The sequence below is a fragment of the Fusarium poae genome, chromosome 1, assembly GCF_019609905.1.
Source record: "Fusarium poae strain DAOMC 252244 chromosome 1, whole genome shotgun sequence".
NCBI classification, from domain to species: domain Eukaryota; kingdom Fungi; phylum Ascomycota; class Sordariomycetes; order Hypocreales; family Nectriaceae; genus Fusarium; species Fusarium poae.
Genome location: NC_058399.1, coordinates 7905302 through 7923613, shown reverse-complemented (window position 1 = coordinate 7923613; position 18312 = coordinate 7905302). Strand labels below are relative to the sequence as shown.

The 18312-nt window shown below is 48.7% G+C and overlaps 3 protein-coding genes across 3 annotated transcripts; all 3 read left to right on the top strand.

Moving 5' to 3' along the window:
• Window positions 1–1041: 1041 nt before the first annotated feature.
• On the top strand, window positions 1042–7905 carry FPOAC1_002588 (uncharacterized protein; the record flags this gene model as incomplete). Its single annotated transcript, XM_044847164.1, has 9 exons — window positions 1042–1250; window positions 1740–1890; window positions 2656–2770; window positions 3265–3320; window positions 3946–4012; window positions 4609–4747; window positions 5292–5502; window positions 5679–5868; window positions 5954–7905. 9 exons carry the CDS (start codon window positions 1042–1044, stop codon window positions 7903–7905), a joined length of 3090 nt encoding a protein of 1029 aa, XP_044713080.1.
• A 4844-nt stretch (window positions 7906–12749) lies between these two features.
• FPOAC1_002587 (uncharacterized protein) lies at window positions 12750–15743 on the top strand (the record flags this gene model as incomplete). Its single annotated transcript, XM_044847163.1, has 3 exons — window positions 12750–13033; window positions 13102–15571; window positions 15627–15743. The coding sequence occupies 3 exons, from the start codon at window positions 12750–12752 to the stop codon at window positions 15741–15743; spliced, it is 2871 nt and encodes a 956-aa protein (XP_044713079.1).
• Window positions 15744–17040: 1297 nt separating this feature from the next.
• Window positions 17041–18062, top strand: STI35 (Thiamine thiazole synthase; the record flags this gene model as incomplete). Its single annotated transcript, XM_044847162.1, has 2 exons — window positions 17041–17914; window positions 17968–18062. 2 exons carry the CDS (start codon window positions 17041–17043, stop codon window positions 18060–18062), a joined length of 969 nt encoding a protein of 322 aa, XP_044713078.1.
• Between the last annotated feature and the right edge of the window lie 250 nt (window positions 18063–18312).

Genomic DNA, 18312 nt, shown 5'->3' with positions numbered 1-18312 from the left:
TATTCACTCAACGTTCTGCAAGTCCCGTTCGAGCCTATCGTGGATTCAATTGGTCTATTCTTCAGAACATGCTGAGACATGCACGTGTCGAGTCCCTGCAACATACTCTGAATGTCTAACCCTGACTGTCGGGATGGTCTCAAGTGACCACCACATGAAAATCTCGACACTTTAAGCCGATCTCGCCGAATATACTTTTATTAGAGAAGTGGTGGACCTTTAGGACAAGAGATCTCGTCTTGTGCTGAGAATGAAGAATGTGCGACTGAGTGCGGGTAGAGACAAGTACGTCTGTGAACCCTCGCTGAAGATGTCTTACAGGCTACTGTGCAACAGCTGTCAAGCGAAGCAATGGGCGACAGCTCACATTGATTTGTGAACACTCGCCCACCCCGGTTTGCTCGATACATCAAGGCCCCTTAACCAACCATTGCAGTGTGTGAACCAGCGAGATCAAGGCGGGGTAACAGAACGAGATGTGTTTCGCCTCCACGAGTGTCGAGTTGAACAAATTACTTCCTGGTTTTGCTTCGGGTAACCGCTTCATCTCGTTAAAACCCAAGCCAGAGGTTTGGATCGAGTTATCCATAACCACACTGACAGACTTTTGCCACACTACACTGCCTTCCTAAGCACCCATCTGGGCAATATCGTCGGCTCCTCTATTCGAGCACCCGGCATGATGTTGCACCGAAATACGCATTTGATCTCAAGTCTCTTCATTGACCGATGAGATTCGGCTTTGAGAGGGTGGTGGGGAGATTATGCAGGGAATAATGCGCTAATCAATTTCAATCTTCACTTCCTCGAAAGGGTTGTGACAGAATCCAAAAGCCCTCCATTAAGTGACCCGGACTAGCTGTGATCCAATCCTTGGATTAGAACATGTTCACCAAAAACTTTATGCTGTAGGGCGGCTCCCTCAAGAGCGGCCCGCGCGCCATCTTTTTCGCTAGCATCCTAATTGCAACGCTGCAGGATCTCAGAACCCAGTCTTGCTTGGTCGCTTGGTCGATCAGCAGGCCCGAGCTAAATGTTACCATGGACGATCCCTACAGCTGCTGGTGCACCCCTGGAGGGAGGATCCTGGCCCCCTGTGCAGATCGCACGTCCGCACCTCCTCTCAGGGCCGGCTTGTCTTTTGTCCAGGACACTCGTACTGTGAGTTCTGATAAACCTCTGGCACAATATGCAGTGCGATATTCCCTTGGCTTTCCCGTTGAATGTCTAGGAGCCCTTCAAGAGCCGAGGTGGCGCTCTCTCAAAGGTTCTGTTCAACCAAACCCTGGAAGTATCATCATCGTGACCCACCCCTAGCAGCTGGCGTACCAAGTGGTTGGGGAAGGCAATACTGTACTGTACTGTACGTGCCTGTTTTTCACCACTGGAGGCCTGCTTTTCTGAGCGCCGTGTCCCTCTTTGGCTGGTTGAGTAGAGCTTTGAAGGCTCGCAAGTTACTCCGACTTCTTATCAGATGTTTAGCTGGACACTGAGTACATGGCTCGTACAGAACATCCTTGTTCGCATCGTCGCGCTGCTTGACGACAGTGATGGTCAGGCATGCAATCGCATTCATTATGCAAATTGCTGTGATGGGAACACAAACTCGTTCCCTCCTAACAAAAGCAACGAGGTCGTATAAGATAAGCGGCACTCCCGTTTGAGCATCAACGTTATTTTTTCGACTCGATCATATAAACAGCGTGGCGAGGATCCTGATATAAACACTTCAATTCAAGCACGAAGCCTGCTCTTTCGACTCCCTCCCTCGAATCGAACCCAGTCGTGTCAGGACCCCTCGCGTATGTCAGTGCAGATCGAGACAAGGCACATCGAACCCAGGAATACTGGAGGCTCGGACTTGGAGTTACCGGAATCTACCAAATTAAGGTATGCTTATAATAACCTCGTGTTTTAGTGTTGTCCGTTCACATCTTTGGGCTTTCCCCCTTCACGTCCCCGCTTCGATTTGTACCAAGAGCACTCGTTGGTATTCCAAAACCTTCTTCCTCGCCCAAGAATTGTGGTGGCGTCTTGATGCGTAGCCAATTTTGTTGACTGCGAGGGGTTCTGCCCCAGTGTGAGAAACTTCAATAATCTGCAACCCGTGTGCGCCCACTCGCCCCTTGCTTTGTTATTGTTACTTCTGGATTTCCCCTATGCCTCATTCGAAGTGAGAGTTCATTGCACAAAGAATGCCCTGGGTGTTGGATTCTTTATCACCTATTTGTGAAGCCTCGAGTCGTTGTCGTGAAAGGATGGCTGGGGCTAGCATTGGTTGAGAAGCTACTCGCAGGCGCGACAAGAAAAAGCAACAGGAGACGGACTAATTGAAATGTAGTTGACAGATTTGACTCATAAGAGTGCCGGCAAGGCGATCATTGATCATCCTACGACATCAGACCGGGATTATATTTTGATTAGGCTTGATCCTTGTTCAGCGTCGCGGAACTCGAGCACTCCCGGGAGCCAGTATCAAGCCTGTTTCGGCTTTGCTGACGATTACACGCCCGTTCTGACCTACTGGGGCATCTTCACCTTGGCGAAGCGACTGAAGTGGTGCCCTACAAAGTTGGGTCGTTGACGCGAATACGGCCAATTGACGTATGTGGTGGTCGCTTGATATTGATATTGAGGAGTTATTCTTTTTCACAGAGTTTTGTTGGAGACCGAGCTGAACAGCGAGCTCCATCGCAATCTCGCTGTACGGTGATCTGGAATTTCGGTTGTTCGGTACCCGAAGATCTCCTTTTCGGACTTGCTTTTGGAGGTGAGTGCGACTTTGCTATACTGCCCTTCTGCACCTGCATTTGCATATATACCTTGCTTCGCCTGGCGCCAGACAGAACATTCTTTACACAAGTGGGAGAAGAAATGAGATTGGTCTGGTCTGGTCTGGCATGGCCTGGCCTGGCCTGTGCAGTAGTACAGGACAAGCAAGGTACCCCGACAGCTCTCATTAGAGGACCTTTCAAAAGAGAAAACAAATGGAGACGGGAAGACGGGAGCGGACCCAGTACGGTTAGAACCGCACCTTTCTTGGACAAGACCCTCACTTAGGCCTTGACTCCCTTGAGTTCCAGGACTGTTACTGGATAGAGCTCTTCTGCCCTTGGAACGATCTTGGCTTGCCCTGGATATCCAGCTGATGCCGCCTACGCCGTGCACTACACACTACCGGCACCCCTGTACAACCACTATTGATTCCCTCTTCGAAAGTTGACCAATCACTGGCTCAGATGGCTAACGACACACCCTCCCTAGGCTTTCCGATTGACTACCGCACACGCATTACGCACACATCCATATTGCTCAGGCACGTAACAAACCATTCTTTTTTTATTTTTTATTTTTTATTCTATTTTTCTTACTCGGGCTCCTAAATTGTCCCCTTTTCTTTTTTCGGTGCGCTCCAGTTGAGCCAGGACATGCTTCCAAAAGAGATGCCCATTTGGGGCTAGTATGCCTCTTTTCCTTCCTATTCCCAAGTCTCCTCTCATGAATGGTCTGTAACGTCTCGTCAAAGAGGGGTGTATCATGGCTTCCCATAGCCCTTTCTATCATGGATATGTGGTGTCTCTCTATTGCCACCTCTCCCGGTGAATGGCTGACTGGGCCCTGAAGACATCGGGATGTGTGTGGGTAAAGTGAAGGACCAAAGATGTTGTTTGTGTAGCATGATGAAGCTTTTCTTTCAGACTTCAAGTCATGCTTCCTTCAGATGGGTTAGCACCTGGCACACAGAAACAACTTAGACCAAGCTTCTCCACCATTTCCCGAACCCATGATGCTCTCCCCACCAGTTGACGCTGCCGTCACCCTTGCAGGAGGCTTTGAGACACTCGAGGATCTGGCATAACGGCCAAGGTGGTTGATTCCTAGCCTCCGCAAATGCCATATCCTTGACCTTTCCCTCAAGTATTGCGCTTACCTTTCCTTGTCTAGCCCCATGTGCTATGCACTGCGCTGCGAGGACAACACTATTGCTATCTGACTCCAAATGTATCCATCCGTATGCTCATTCATTTCTATTCCCTCCCCTCCGAGTTACTTTTTAGATAGGCGAGTGGGGGTGGGATCGTCAGGCAAGGGTCGCGCAGACTCGACTTGACAATGTCCAAGGCCAAAGTAGCCTGGCCACGCACCTTTCTCTCTCCCTCCCTTACCCTGGCACTGCGTATCCATTTCTCCCCTAGCTAAGGCTTTCTTCACCTTTATTGGTTTCTTGTAAAGGAAGGGATGGAATAGGTACATACATCAGTCCATTAGCTCTGGCTACTCGTTTTATTTCGCCCTTCTTCCTTGTCTTCCTGCCCTTTGGTCGAAAACTTTCCCAAGGAACATCTGAATCATCACTATCTCCCCTTGACGCAGGGCAAATATCTCGCATACACGGGTCACTCCCAAAAGAAATGCTCTTCCGTACTTGGTCTCCTTCATCTCCTACAGGCACGCACATCAACACTCACGGCGAACCCTTCTTTTATTCAAGTCCAAACCGACTCACTTACCCGTGTTGAATCAGTTACCCGTTCGTCTGTCTTTCCTTCCCCGTCCCAGCTCCATAGATTTTCGGGATCTTGCGAGCCTAACACTGTTATGCATCAGTTAGTGAAGCCGAACTGACCATAACAGACTCAAGTGCCCTTGCAGTTGAACCACCTGTACAACGGCTTTGGAGACACAAGCTTGACCCTTGGTCTCAGCTTGTTCTTGTTGATTACACACTGAATCTCAAGTCTGCAAGGTACGCACATCTTTGTGATCTGAACCTGCCTTGAAGCCTAGCAACTTGTGTGGCAAAACGACGCCATCGTTGGTCTTCCTTTACAAGAGAATAACCTGACAACGGTTTCCAGGATCCTCCCAATATCCAGCATTCTTCAGACGCAATCTTGCATATCTCTATAATTATTTATTTATTATTGTTTCTCGGCTTGTTGATTCAAATCTGCCACGCATACCTGAGCACCTCTTCCCGCGTCAACGAGTTCACTTCCCCAGCTTGTATCATTCTCCCTTTATCCAGGAAAGTGTCCGCTTCCCAGACAACAGATTCCGCCCTTTTTCTGGAATGCAAGTGTCTCTGAACTGGATCGGAACCCACGATTACCCCTCTCAGCTTCGCCAGTAGGATCCCCGCCATCCACTTCATCTGTTTCAAAGCGCCACGTCCAGCACACAAAAGCAATTCAAGGGAGAGCTTGACCGACTATACTAATCATTCGACAACATCACTACTGCATGCCACCGCATACCCTGTGTTAGATCAAATCTCCGAAAGTCAACAGTCGCGTAGCGATCACTGTCTTGGTCGACCCAGACCCGCTGCATAAGACCTCGACAAGACCTGGTCTTAACTACGACTGCGACCACTTTCTCCAAGACAACTGGACTACATTCTCAACTCTCCTCCCTGAACAGACCCATTCCCAATTTCCCTCCTTGCCAGCTTGGATGTCTACTTCCAAGTTCCAGTGTCCTCCCTATAAGCTTTTCGAGGTAAGTCGCAACCCAGACCCTGTTCTAATACTCCCGTGACAAGGCGGGTCCCTTTTGTGCCTCTTCGCCGCCCACAAACCCTTTCCTTCTTGTCTTCTCTATCGACATATGCTTGTCTTTCAACGAAATCTTCCTATTGTTTTGGGACTTTGAACACTGACACCAACATCTTGTAGCCTGACTACCACCCGCAAAAGCCAATCATCGTCGGAGTCGACGACAGGCTTGAATCGCCTGACACCATCGCGCTTCGCTACGAGGAAGCTGCACGAGCAGAGAACGGAGGAGGAGACCTAAGAGGGGACTCCCCTCCTAGGCTTTTAGAGATGGCAACCTACACCAAGGCCCAGCTGCCTTCTATGCATGGTAAGTTGGAGCCCTATCATGAAATGCTCCGTGCCGTTGAAGCGTTGGCACTGGACGTAGCTCACTGTTTGGCTAACTTTTACAGCTGGTTACGATGTGGCACGATACCCAGATGCGAGTTATGAACAATACCCCTCACAGAGTTATGCAACTCAGCAACAGTCCGACAAGTTCGCCCAGCTAAACCAGCAATCTTTCGCTTCCAACAATGCGGCTGTAGCATATGGCATTGCCCCTAGTATGGCGGCACCAACTGTTCTATCATGCCAACCTCCAACGGGTGTATTTGGAACCAAAGTTTATGTCAAACTTTCATCCCAGTATGACTTATTTTTGCTATCGACGCCGATGCCAACGTGGTCTCTGTTGTTCGGGTCAGAAAAGTGCTCCGTTCAAGATGTCTCCCGAGACCTGCAAGACAGCACAGGCTTCATTTACAGCTGCAGCGGAGATGCACCTCAATTTCTGGTCACAAACTGTGCAAGCAGCAATGTGCCACTGTCACTCGTTCTTGATGGTCCTTCAGGAGACGAAATTTCTCGCATTCCCGTTGGTACTTTTCAGTATCTTGAAGGGTCGGGGGATGACATCACGAGGTCAACCAAGATGCCTAAGCATGAGGACACGGCACCTGCCCCTAGTATGGATCAGCCGAGTACCTCACCTAAAGTTGAACCTCAGCTATCAGCAGAGTCTGGTACAAATACCTATGAATATCCACCGCAGCAAGGACAATATGCCAGTGCATTCCCGCAAGCAAACAACGAAATGATTAGCACTTACAGCAGAAGTACGAGCTTCACGGACCCTCACTATCACCGTCGTCCTACGGCTGGATGGAGCCCTTATCCGAGTACATTGGGTAGTACTGGTCGAGGGCCATCAGGCTTGGATACTTCGTTAGTAGGACGTCCACCTCTGACGCCTCTGGGTATGTCTTCGCCGTCTCAACCTAACGGCGCCCCTCAACTAGTTCGAACAAGCACCATCGCTGCCAACCCTGGCAACAACTCCAGCTACCACCCCATCTCACTATACTCTGGCAAAGCAATTCTCAAGATTTCCGGTAAGCTGGAAACAATGGCCGAGAACTGGACTTCAGAGGAGTGGTCCAATCGTCGCCGGATTGTCCTCTTCCGCAAGACGCAAAAAGGATCAACCGTTAACGCCACCTGCCAGGCGGTAAGCGTCAATGACCGACCACCTAACAGTATATGCATTTCTTGCATATGGTGGGCTGAGAAGGGTGAATGCTATGTCACATCGGTCGACACTATCTATCTTCTCGAGCAGCTCGTTGCCGCGCCAGCCCGTTTCAGCGTCGAGGAGAAGAACCGTATTCGCCGCAACTTGGAAGGATTCCATCCCCAGACCGTGTCCAAGGCCAAGCCCGACAGCGAGGAGTTTTTCAAGATTATTATGGGTTTCCCCAACCCCAAACCCCGCAACATCGAGAAGGATGTCAAGGTGTTTCCCTGGAAGATTCTCGAGTCGGCCCTCAAGAAGATCATCGGAAAGTATAGCGTTAGTCCTAGCAGCACTATAGCGCCGCCCAGCATGATCAGCCACCCCAACGGCCATTATGCACCTCTGCCAACGCCTCCAGGACAAAGCATGGCTCCAACACACCCTGACCCCCATACACAGTATTCTCTTCCTCAACATCACGACTCGATACCATCACCACGATCACTTTCTGGGTCCCAGCACAGTTGGACACCATACACAACAGCCCCTCCGGGTTATTCGGCCGCTTCTCGTACACTGAGTCCTGGACTTCGCCATCACAGCCCACAACAGCCGCCTCTACGTATCAACACAACACCTCTGCCAGCAGTCTCGAGTTACGACAGCCGAAGCGGATACGGGACAAGTGGCTTGCACACTCCGCTGAGCCATCATCCACCAACTGCGACGCCTCCGCGATGGGACCCTACGCCTGCAACATACCCTGAGGGCTATCCCAGTTTGACATCACAAACAACCCAGCCGGTGTACGGGGCAACAAGCTATGGCGAACCTGCACCCAGAGCATGAAAGGCTGTGGCGCTTTGTCGCCCTGGTCATATCGGATGACCACTGGATGCTCGTGTTGTGCTTGGAGGTTGTATTGGGCAGCCTCGTGAACATTGTGAAGAGGGTCGTGGGGAAGAGTCAGGTGTTGTGGCGCATACCAATGACAGACGTCGGCCAGGCACCATGTTCTCTTGAAGCAGCCCTTTCAGCTCCTTGCTTGCTTGAATGCTCCCGTTGATGATGGCGCCATTGGACGTGCAGCTGCGATGATGCTCGAGGCCCTGCACCCTTTGTCGAGCTCCCGGCGATATCTACCAAAGGATCAACGGGTCGGGCCCTTTTACTTCGGGGATTATCGCAACTCTTTGACTCACTCTTTTTCTTAGCGCGTGGGCAAGAGTGGTCATGGGGACAGAGTACGGGGGACTCTACAGTATCATTTCACCACCACCCCTCCCTCTCGGTCAAGTTGGAGCTAGCTGTCTAGGGCCCAACCATGACTTGGCGGGTAGATCCGTCGAGCGCAAAGCAGGGATCACCTGTCGGCCTATCCAATCACGCGACACCACCACCAACAGCTATACGCCACCTACACTACACTACACTACACTACACTATCTCGAGCTTGCGCACGACGTTTCTAGGCGTCCTTCTACTGCAACTTCTTTGATGCTTGAGCTTTTCTGTCAGTGTTGGTTACCCATGACATTTTTTATCCATCAAGATGCTACCCCCGCCCATGTACGGTCTGGTATAGACTTTTCACCTATTTTTCTATGTCTTCTCTTATCTCAATGGTCATGCGTTTGTTATTGGGTCTACATGATAGAGACTTTGGTTTTTTATTATTTTTTTGTCAATGTTTACAGGATAGATGGGATGACCTGACATGGTTTATGGATACGAAGGGATGTCAGTGGAATTTCCGTGGGGCTCTTGATTATTATTTACGAGTTAACACCCTAGCCGTTGGGATATATCTGGTTTTGATGGATTTTGATCAATAGGCATTATACCCTCTGTGTGCATTCGGATGCCATTGTTTCTGTATGGCTCTCTTCATCATTCCCACACTGGTTTCAGCATTTGTAGACAGGCAGGCGTTGTTCTTTTGCATATGGGTCAGGGAAACAGAGGAATGTACATCATTCTTGCGGGCAAATTACCACTAGAATAGCGGATAATTTTAATCTTGGAAAGCCATTAAACATAACGGTACCATTCCGAAAGAGACGTTGCCATGCGAGTAAACGATATGGACACTTGGTTGCTAGGTGACTCGAGTTATTGATCGTCGTTGGCAGGTAGTAGTTAGTGGTGCATTCAAGAAACGTTGCGAGGCATGCACTGAGATTGCGCGTGGTAGTTGAGGGGCGTGGCGAGTGTCACAAGGACCCTGCATTAGAGGTACTCTATCAAGGGCTGTGGATATGATGACTCGAGGACCAGTCAGGGTATTACAGTAGAAAAGTTAGTCACTCGAAGCATAAGAGACGAGTCAGTTAGGCTTTTAGGCTATTGATGTCTTATACTATAAAGTTTAGAAGATGTCAACGTTGCTAGTTACAGAATGATTTCGAGTCCCGAGTCCTTACTGGCGCGCTATGCTGCTGGCGTTGTATTGCATATTGTATGTATGGGTCTAGTGCCCGCTGTGGTACATAGTACCGTTCAACGGCTTGTCGTTGAGATGGGCTGACCGTTGGACTAGATGAACTCTGAAGTGCATGTGTTTCACGTCGTTGTTTACGTCTTTGGGTTGGCTGTATATGGGTGGAGCGAATATTTACAGATGCATTATGCTTGGGTGTTGTTTTTGATGAGACCTGCGGGTAAGTCGGTTGCGTTTAAAATACCTTTTAGCGATTTAAATGTATGTAGGTATATACGCAAAGGGAACAAAAATGGATGTGTACGTAGCTTGAACTTGTGTGTTGAGATCCTTGAAGTCCTCCCCATCGTCATTACTACCACCCCAACCAACTGTTTAAATCTTGAGAACCGGTTTTGTCATGGCGAATGTTGTGGCAGAACTAGCACTATTACTGTTGCCACATTAAACGGCATACCATACAGGAATGTCGGAAAGAACCCTGTAGATTACGTTCCATTTTGATGGTGTTAGTCGGCCCTTAATAGTCTTCATTGAATGTGCATATTTGTCTTCCCTATCGTTCTGTGTCATTCCTCCCGGCATGTGGTGCTGTCTGCGGAGCAATATTTGCACACCGGGACCGTTTTTGGGTGTCCACCGAGTGAGAGTGTTCATGGATTTAGATCAGAAGGACAGTGCCAGTGGAGGCTTTACAGGTTTTGGATGCAGTTGCTGGAGGTGATTAATTTTTGAAACAAACGTGGGTTATTGCTGAGTTATTGATGTTAAGCCTACTGCATTTAGTATACATATGTAGTACTGATAGAGTGTGTCCCTGTCAGTCTACAGAGCTTGGAGAGAGTTATTACAACGTGATAAAAAGAGTGTCAGCAGGAAAAGAAGAAAAAGGACTGTGTCGACAGTATGGCATCGAGTTGCAAGAGAGTACCCATGTCAGAAGTTGGGCCGCAATATCTCAACGACAAAATATCAGTGTCTGCCAGGTATGTATGTATCTCCATCAGAGGGAGATATAGTGCCCCGCCCTCAGCAAACAAGCTAAAGCCCACATGTGATGGCTTGGGTGTCTAAATTCTAAGTGAAAGAGTTTCCTCACGACGTTTGCTTGAAACAGATTTGAATGTTGTGGGCTTTTATTCCCATATTACATTTCGTTTGTCTCCACAACCTAAATTCTCATGATTTTAATTCGAAGTGTTGGTGAAGTTCTGATGTCGCTTTTGCAAGGTGCGGACTTCCCCACGTGATTTCCCGCTTTAGCGAATCTCATCCCGCGGGCCGCTGAACTCAATGGCAGTCCCATATAGACCAATCATCACTCGGCTGTTAACAACTTGAAGATATCCTTTTGACGAAGCTGTAGTAACAACAGGATCTTGGGCACAAGTCCCAGCTCGTGGCTGCCTTCATCTAGGTATTTGATTTTGCTTGTCCACTCTATGTGTTCTCATAATCTTTCTACGATGTTGGTACTCTGATGTCGACTTTGCGAGGTGCTGATGTCTACATGCAATTTCCCACAACAATATATGGTGACTTTGATTGATCGCATTTCGTGCCAGATACTAAGGTCACTAAAACGAACTAGATAATTTCACAAGAGTTGGTAGTATAGAACCATGACTATTTCAGAGAGGCTTGAATTTCCTAGATTTAACGGTAAATTTAAGGTCACAAAGAAGCTCGAACCTTCCTTAGGTACCCAGGTAACAAGTGACTTGTGTAACAGCGTCAAGTTTCTTGTATGTCACAACTAAAGTCGGCAATGATGAGGCTCATCTTAGAGGCTACTTATACCGATTGCTTTCGGAATGAACTGCCTGAATCCTCACCGAGGCTCATAAGATGAGCAAGTCGATGCGAGAAGATAATTTCAATATTCGACTCGAAAGTCTGCGAGAGTTGGTAGCATCAAGTATAAAACTGCTCTTCCCAAGTTAGATTGAAGACAGTATTACGCAGTGAAACTGGAAGTTTCATTGTTTTTATACACGACTGTATTAAAATTTCCAAGCGGTTAGGTGCATTACGCACAACGACTGCTGGGATTCACAAATAGATTCATATATTCACCAGACTAGGCCGTTAATGAAGATCTACATGACTCCCCATTATGCTATATCTCCTGTTATAGAAGTTAGCTACCGTTGAGTGCGATAGCGAGTTTAGTTATTGCATATCTTTTCAGGTGAAGTAATACCAAGGGTTTGCAGATGTTTCTGGGGTGTGGTAAGATTCGTATTGCCATACCGATTCTTTTGGGCGAGATCAACATGAGTATTGCTATTACTATATTACAGAGGAGAATATAGTGCCCTTACTATTGGAGCTACAGCCATATGTAGTGTTATGTCGCTATTAGCAAAGAAAGGAATAACTGTTTTCGTAATAGTCTTCAAAGACCATGTCTTGTCTAAAGTACACAGCAGTAGACGTATTTTCGAAAGATTCTACTTACCGGCCGCTGCATCTGTATCAAGAAGTCCTTGGTGAGTTGTTTCCCCAGATTATTGATTGTTGGCGGCGAGTTTCTTGGTGCTGCACCTGCAGATAGCAACTGCCGCACTTCATTCGGTGCAATGCATCTTTTCCAATAACTCTGGACTTCTCCTCTTGATGCATAACCAAGAAACAACACCGGCAGGTATTACCAACAACAGCAACACCACCAACATGACGGCTGAAGCCGACCTCACTGAACTTTGGGTCCTTCTGGAGAGCTACCTGGCTAACGCGGAGCCAGGTTACCCAACACCGATAGTGAACCAGGCTGAAATAAACGCAGCAATGGGAAACTCCTCTCTAATCGCGGAGGAAGTGACGGCAGGTCCATGGTCAACCTATAATGGACCATCAAACCCTCCGCCATCGCCATAGTCACCGTCCGGTGCCGATGTTTTTTTATTTATTGTTTTACTCTTCAAGTGTCTGTTTCTTTTGTTTTTGATGATTTTTGCTGTCTTCTCTCTTTGTTCATTTTGGGAGCGAATGTTGTCTTCTCTCTTTGTTCATTTTGGGAGCGATGTGTAATAGCCCCTCGACGCGTCAGAGCGCGTTCCCCTATTAAACTGTAGCGGGCACCTTCTCAGGATAACCCCACAGCGCCCGTGCCTTTGCCATGGCAACTAAAACCTCCCCCCCTCGATACGGTGATAGATATTCAACAATAAATCAATCAACTACACAAAGTGTATCATAACCTCTCCTTTCGATACCCGATACAGACGATCGCTACAACATATCCGCGGCAATGGCTACTCCTTCCAGCGATGCTGGCTTCATGATGTCGGATGCCCCCTCGCGGGCTGCTGCAACCCCCAGACGCAACTATGGCTTCCCCTCGTCTTCCGCCTCACGCCCACGAGGGCCTCCTTCAGAGAACATGGGAGGAGCTCCCAGTGATGACGAAGGCGATGGATTTGCAGATGATCAAGTTCCTCGGAGTTCAAGAATCAACAATACAACTGAGATTAGCCGCGTGGAGGACAGAATTGGCCTGCTGGTACAGGACCATTTCGAGTCCTTCATTGAGAAGTACGTACAACAAATACTCTCCTCCGAGATATAGAAACAGAGAACTGACATATACTTCCAACTAACAGCTTCCAAGAGGACCCCATCAGCGCTCCCACACCGAGTGCCCCAACACCCAGCGCAGTCACCACAGACAAGTACTATGTCGCCCAGATCAAAGGCATGCGCAATTATGCCCTCTCGACATTCTACGTCGACTACAGACATTTGGCTGCATACGAAAACGGCAGTCTTGCAGATGGTGTAATGCGCCAGTACTATCGTTTCCTCCCCTTCCTCACGGCCGCCTTACACAACATGATCGCCAAGTACGAGCCTGCGTACTTCCGCGAGCATCGCCAGCCCACCGCTTCGAGCAACCTCACCACCTCAGCAGCTAGCCATCTTGGCTCTTCCGGCGAGACCGAGTCGACGCACCGCAAGAATGAGCATCAGCAAACCGACAAGCTCTTTTCAATCGCTTTTTACAATCTACCCTTGGTCTCTAGAGTCCGTGCTCTCCGAGCCACCAATATTGGCCAACTCCTTTCCATCTCTGGAACCGTCACCCGAACATCAGAAGTCCGACCCGAGCTGTCCATGGCCACATTCAACTGCGAGGCCTGTCGCACAGTTGTTCCAAACGTCGAACAAACTTTCCGATACACTGAACCTACACAATGCCCCAACTCCACATGTCAAAACCGTGTGGCTTGGCAACTCGACATTAGACGTAGTACTTTTGTTGATTGGCAAAAAGTCCGAATCCAGGAGAACAGTTCCGAAATCCCCACAGGTAGCATGCCTCGAACCATGGACGTTATTCTGCGAGGTGAAATTGTCGATCGTGCCAAGGCCGGAGAGAAGTGTATTTTTACTGGTGCTTTGATTGTCGTCCCTGATGTTAGCCAACTTGGTCTTCCTGGTCTGCGACCGACCGCTATTCGTGATGATCGCAATGCGCCCCGAGGAGCCGATGCTGGTGGAAGTGGAATCAGTGGCCTCAAGGCTCTGGGTGTGCGTGACTTGACGTACCGTCTTGCTTTCCTTGCTTGCATGGTAAACCCGGACACCTCGTCAAGTGGCCAGTCTGCTGCTAGTAGCGCAGCTGATGTTGTCAATTCCTTGACCACCAACACTGCCAACGACATTGAGCAATCCGTGGAAGACGCTCAAGCTGCTGTTCTGGCATCCATGAACCCATCTGAAATTGATGACCTTCGAGCCATGGTGCACGGCGATCACATCTATTCGCGCCTCGTCCAATCCATTGCTCCCATGGTCTACGGTCACGAAGTTGTCAAGAAGGGTCTGCTTCTTCAACTCATGTCTGGTGTTCACAAGAGCACTGCTGAAGGCATGCAGCTTCGAGGTGACATCAACATCTGTATCGTCGGTGATCCATCTACTTCCAAATCCCAGTTCCTCAAGTATGTCTGCTCCTTCGCACCCCGTGCTGTCTACACCAGTGGTAAGGCTTCGTCTGCCGCTGGTCTCACTGCAGCGGTAGTCAAGGACGAGGAGACAGGAGAGTTTACCATTGAGGCTGGTGCTCTCATGTTGGCCGACAACGGTGTTTGTGCCATTGACGAATTTGACAAGATGGACATTGCCGATCAAGTCGCTATCCACGAAGCCATGGAACAGCAGACCATTTCTATCGCAAAGGCTGGTATTCAAGCCACTCTCAATGCCCGAACAAGTATTCTTGCTGCTGCAAACCCTGTCGGTGGTCGTTACAACCGCAAGACTACTCTCCGCGCCAACATCAATATGTCTGCACCTATCATGTCTCGTTTCGATCTCTTCTTTGTTGTTCTCGACGAGTGCAATGAGCAGGTTGACCGTCACCTGGCAGAGCACATTGTCGGTATCCACCAGCTGCGCGATGAGGCCGTGGAGCCCGAGTTCAGCACAGAACAGCTCCAGCGATACATCCGCTTCGCCAGGACTTTCCGACCCGAGTTTACTGAGGAGGCCAAAGAAGTTCTCGTCGAAAAGTACAAGGAGCTTCGAGCTGATGATGCTCAGGGAGGCGTTGGCAAGAACTCTTACCGAATCACCGTCCGTCAGCTGGAGAGTATGATTCGTCTTTCAGAAGCTATTGCCAAGGTCAACTGTGTTGAGGAGATCAGTACCGATATGGTTGTGGAAGCCTACAACCTTTTGCGCCAGAGTATCATCTCGGTTGAACACGATGATGTTGAGGTCTACGATGAAGAGCCCCTAGAGGATGGCGAGACCCTTCTTCGCGCAGCGGATGCTGCTCAGGGCCGTGATCAAGAGGGTGACGCGGTAATGGAAGAGGACGAGCAACCTGGCCGCAGCAGCGTTGCACCCGAGAGGAAGAAGCAAACAATCACTTATGACAACTATGTCAAGATGGTCAACATGTTTGTGCAACGTATATACGAGGGCGAAGCCGCCAATGCGGAAGGTATCGCTGGCGAGGAGCTGGTTAACTGGTACCTCGAGCAGAAGGAGGATGAGCTCGAGGGCGAGGAAGACTACCATCGCGAAAAGGCCCTCGCTAACATGGTGCTCAAGAAGATGGTCAAGGTAAGTCGTACAGGACGATCGCTGGTTTCAAGAATAAAACTAACTCGGTATCTAGGACAACTATCTCATGGCTCTCCGTGGCGAGGGTCTTACAGATGGCGAAGCCAGCTCTTCGGCCCACGGCCAGATTGTCTATATTGTGCACCCCAACTGTTCCGTGGAGGAGCACTAGCTTCCGCCGATAATATAGAGAAGGGAAAAGTATTGCGTGCCTAATGCGATTATCATGATGCAACGCCTTGGAGGGTGGGTGTTTCTGGAGTTTATGATGCAGCATTGTCAATATATTGCTGTGAGCGGCTGCGTATATCATGGGATGGATGCGAATTTTACAAGTGATGCTGTTATGAGGATGCTGGATTCAATAGATAGATACCTATGTATTAATGTACAAGGCATTGGATTATGGAAGATGGTTCATCTGCACAAGATGTGATGATGTACTACGTAACTATGGAACAACTGGTAGTCAAATGCCGTGCCATGCCGAGACCAGACCCTGGACAAGAGGATCAAGCTAGATAATTCAACCTTTGATCATTGGCTGGCTAAAGAAGCTCTAGTGATGCAACAATAAAGTTTCAACAGTGGAAATATTGGACTACCTAGGTATGATCATGTCATGGCCGGTTAAAAGCCGCATCCCCCACCTCTACGATTGACATTCACATGTTGATGAGGACACTGTAATTCACTCATATTAACTGTTGTTTGAGGTTGCCTATGATTGTGACTTATGTAGTAATTATACAGACATGGTGGCTGTTCCAATTGGATTCGTTGGGTTGACATCATGATACATAACTACATGACATGATAGAGTAGGTATAGTCATGATCTTCAACACCCTCAAGAGTACAGTCAATCAGTCATCTTCTTCAACAAGACATGCCCCCCCACCTTATCAAAACAAGCGTCTACCATAGGAAATACTCGGAATTTACTGCCGTAGATCTTACAGTACTTCCTGTTGGTCCGTATCGTTCACTACGACTCCATCATGATATCAATGGTTACCCCTCATCTGCAGGTATAAAAAGGCCATTGCCCTCCCATCTTGATCTCTTCTTCTCTTCCTCCTTCTTCATCATAAAACCAATCGAATAAACCTCCAAAGAAACCCAAGGTTTGTATCGCTATGCATTATGCTCGTACTGGTCTGACACATATGATATGCTAGATATCATCACTCTCAAACCTGTACGGCTCTCTCCTGCTAGCAGCCATGGAGCCTTTCAGCGGTAGTCTTGTCCAGACCTGATTTGGGACGCACTCTTCAGGTAAAGTATCATGCATGAGCCGGTGCCCATCCTCAACTCTTCTCGTTCCTCCATTGAAGATGGAGGTGACGACAAGAGGAGGGGATGTGGCTGAGATTATACGGCAAAACTTGATCTGGATAATACCAGCGAAAGGATCATGTCCTCCTCCCTACCAACTTCAAAGTGTCTAACAACCACAGGTCAAACATGTCTCCCCCTGCTGCCATCTCCCCTACTTCCCGCTCTGCCGAGCTTGCTACCCCTACTACCAAGCTCCCTGTCCACGCGGGCAAGAACATCAACACCAAGACCATTGAGGAAATGCTCGGTAACTGGGATGACTTCAAGTTCGCTCCCATCCGGGAGAGTCAGGTCTCTCGTGCCATGACTCGTCGTTACTTCCAGGACCTGGACAACTACGCCGAGTCTGACATTGTCATCATCGGCGCTGGATCCTGCGGTTTGAGCGCTGCCTATGTCCTGGGTAAGAAGCGCCCTGATCTCAAGATCGCCATGATTGAGGCTTCCGTGTCTCCTGGCGGTGGTGCTTGGCTCGGTGGACAGCTCTTCTCCGCCATGATCATGCGCAAGCCCGCCGATGCTTTCCTCCGTGAGATCGGTGTTCCTTACGAGGATGAGGGTAACTATGTGGTTGTCAAGCACGCTGCCCTCTTCACCTCTACCATCATGTCCAAGGTTCTTCAGATGCCCAACATCAAGCTGTTCAACGCCACTTGTGTCGAGGATCTCATCACTCGGCCTTCTGACGAGGGTGTTCGCATTGCTGGTGTTGTCACCAACTGGACTCTTGTCTCGATGCACCACGATGATCAGTCTTGCATGGACCCCAACACTATCAACGCTCCCGTGATCATCTCCACCACTGGCCACGATGGCCCAATGGGCGCTTTCTGTGTCAAGCGTCTTGTTAGCATGCAGCGCATTGAGAAGCTCGGTGGTATGCGTGGTCTTGACATGAATGTCGCTGAGGATGCCATTGTCAAGGGTACTCGTGAGATTGTCCCTGGTCTCATTGTTGGTGGAATGGAACTTTCTGAAGTTGACGGTGCTAACCGTATGGGTATGTTTTTTTTTATCTGAATCTCGGTGTCTACTTGATCTAATATATATCAGGTCCTACCTTTGGTGCTATGGCTCTGAGCGGTCTCAAGGCTGCCGAAGAAGCACTCAACATCTTTGACACTCGCAAGAAGCAGAATGAGCAGTAAATTAATTCGTATCAAAGAAACACACAAAGATGGAAAACGGACACATCGAATAAGGAACCGGAAACTCGTCTCTCATTCGAGTTGTGGAAACTTGTCATTCATTTGAACTATTGTTGACTTGTTCAAGCATGGAGAAAATGTGAATCAAGCTTGGAAGTCGTTTACAGTGAAGCAGTATTGAATAAAATAAGTCATTGCTTTATGTATTTATAAATCTGTCTTTTCATAATCGTGACTCCAGCTATAATAT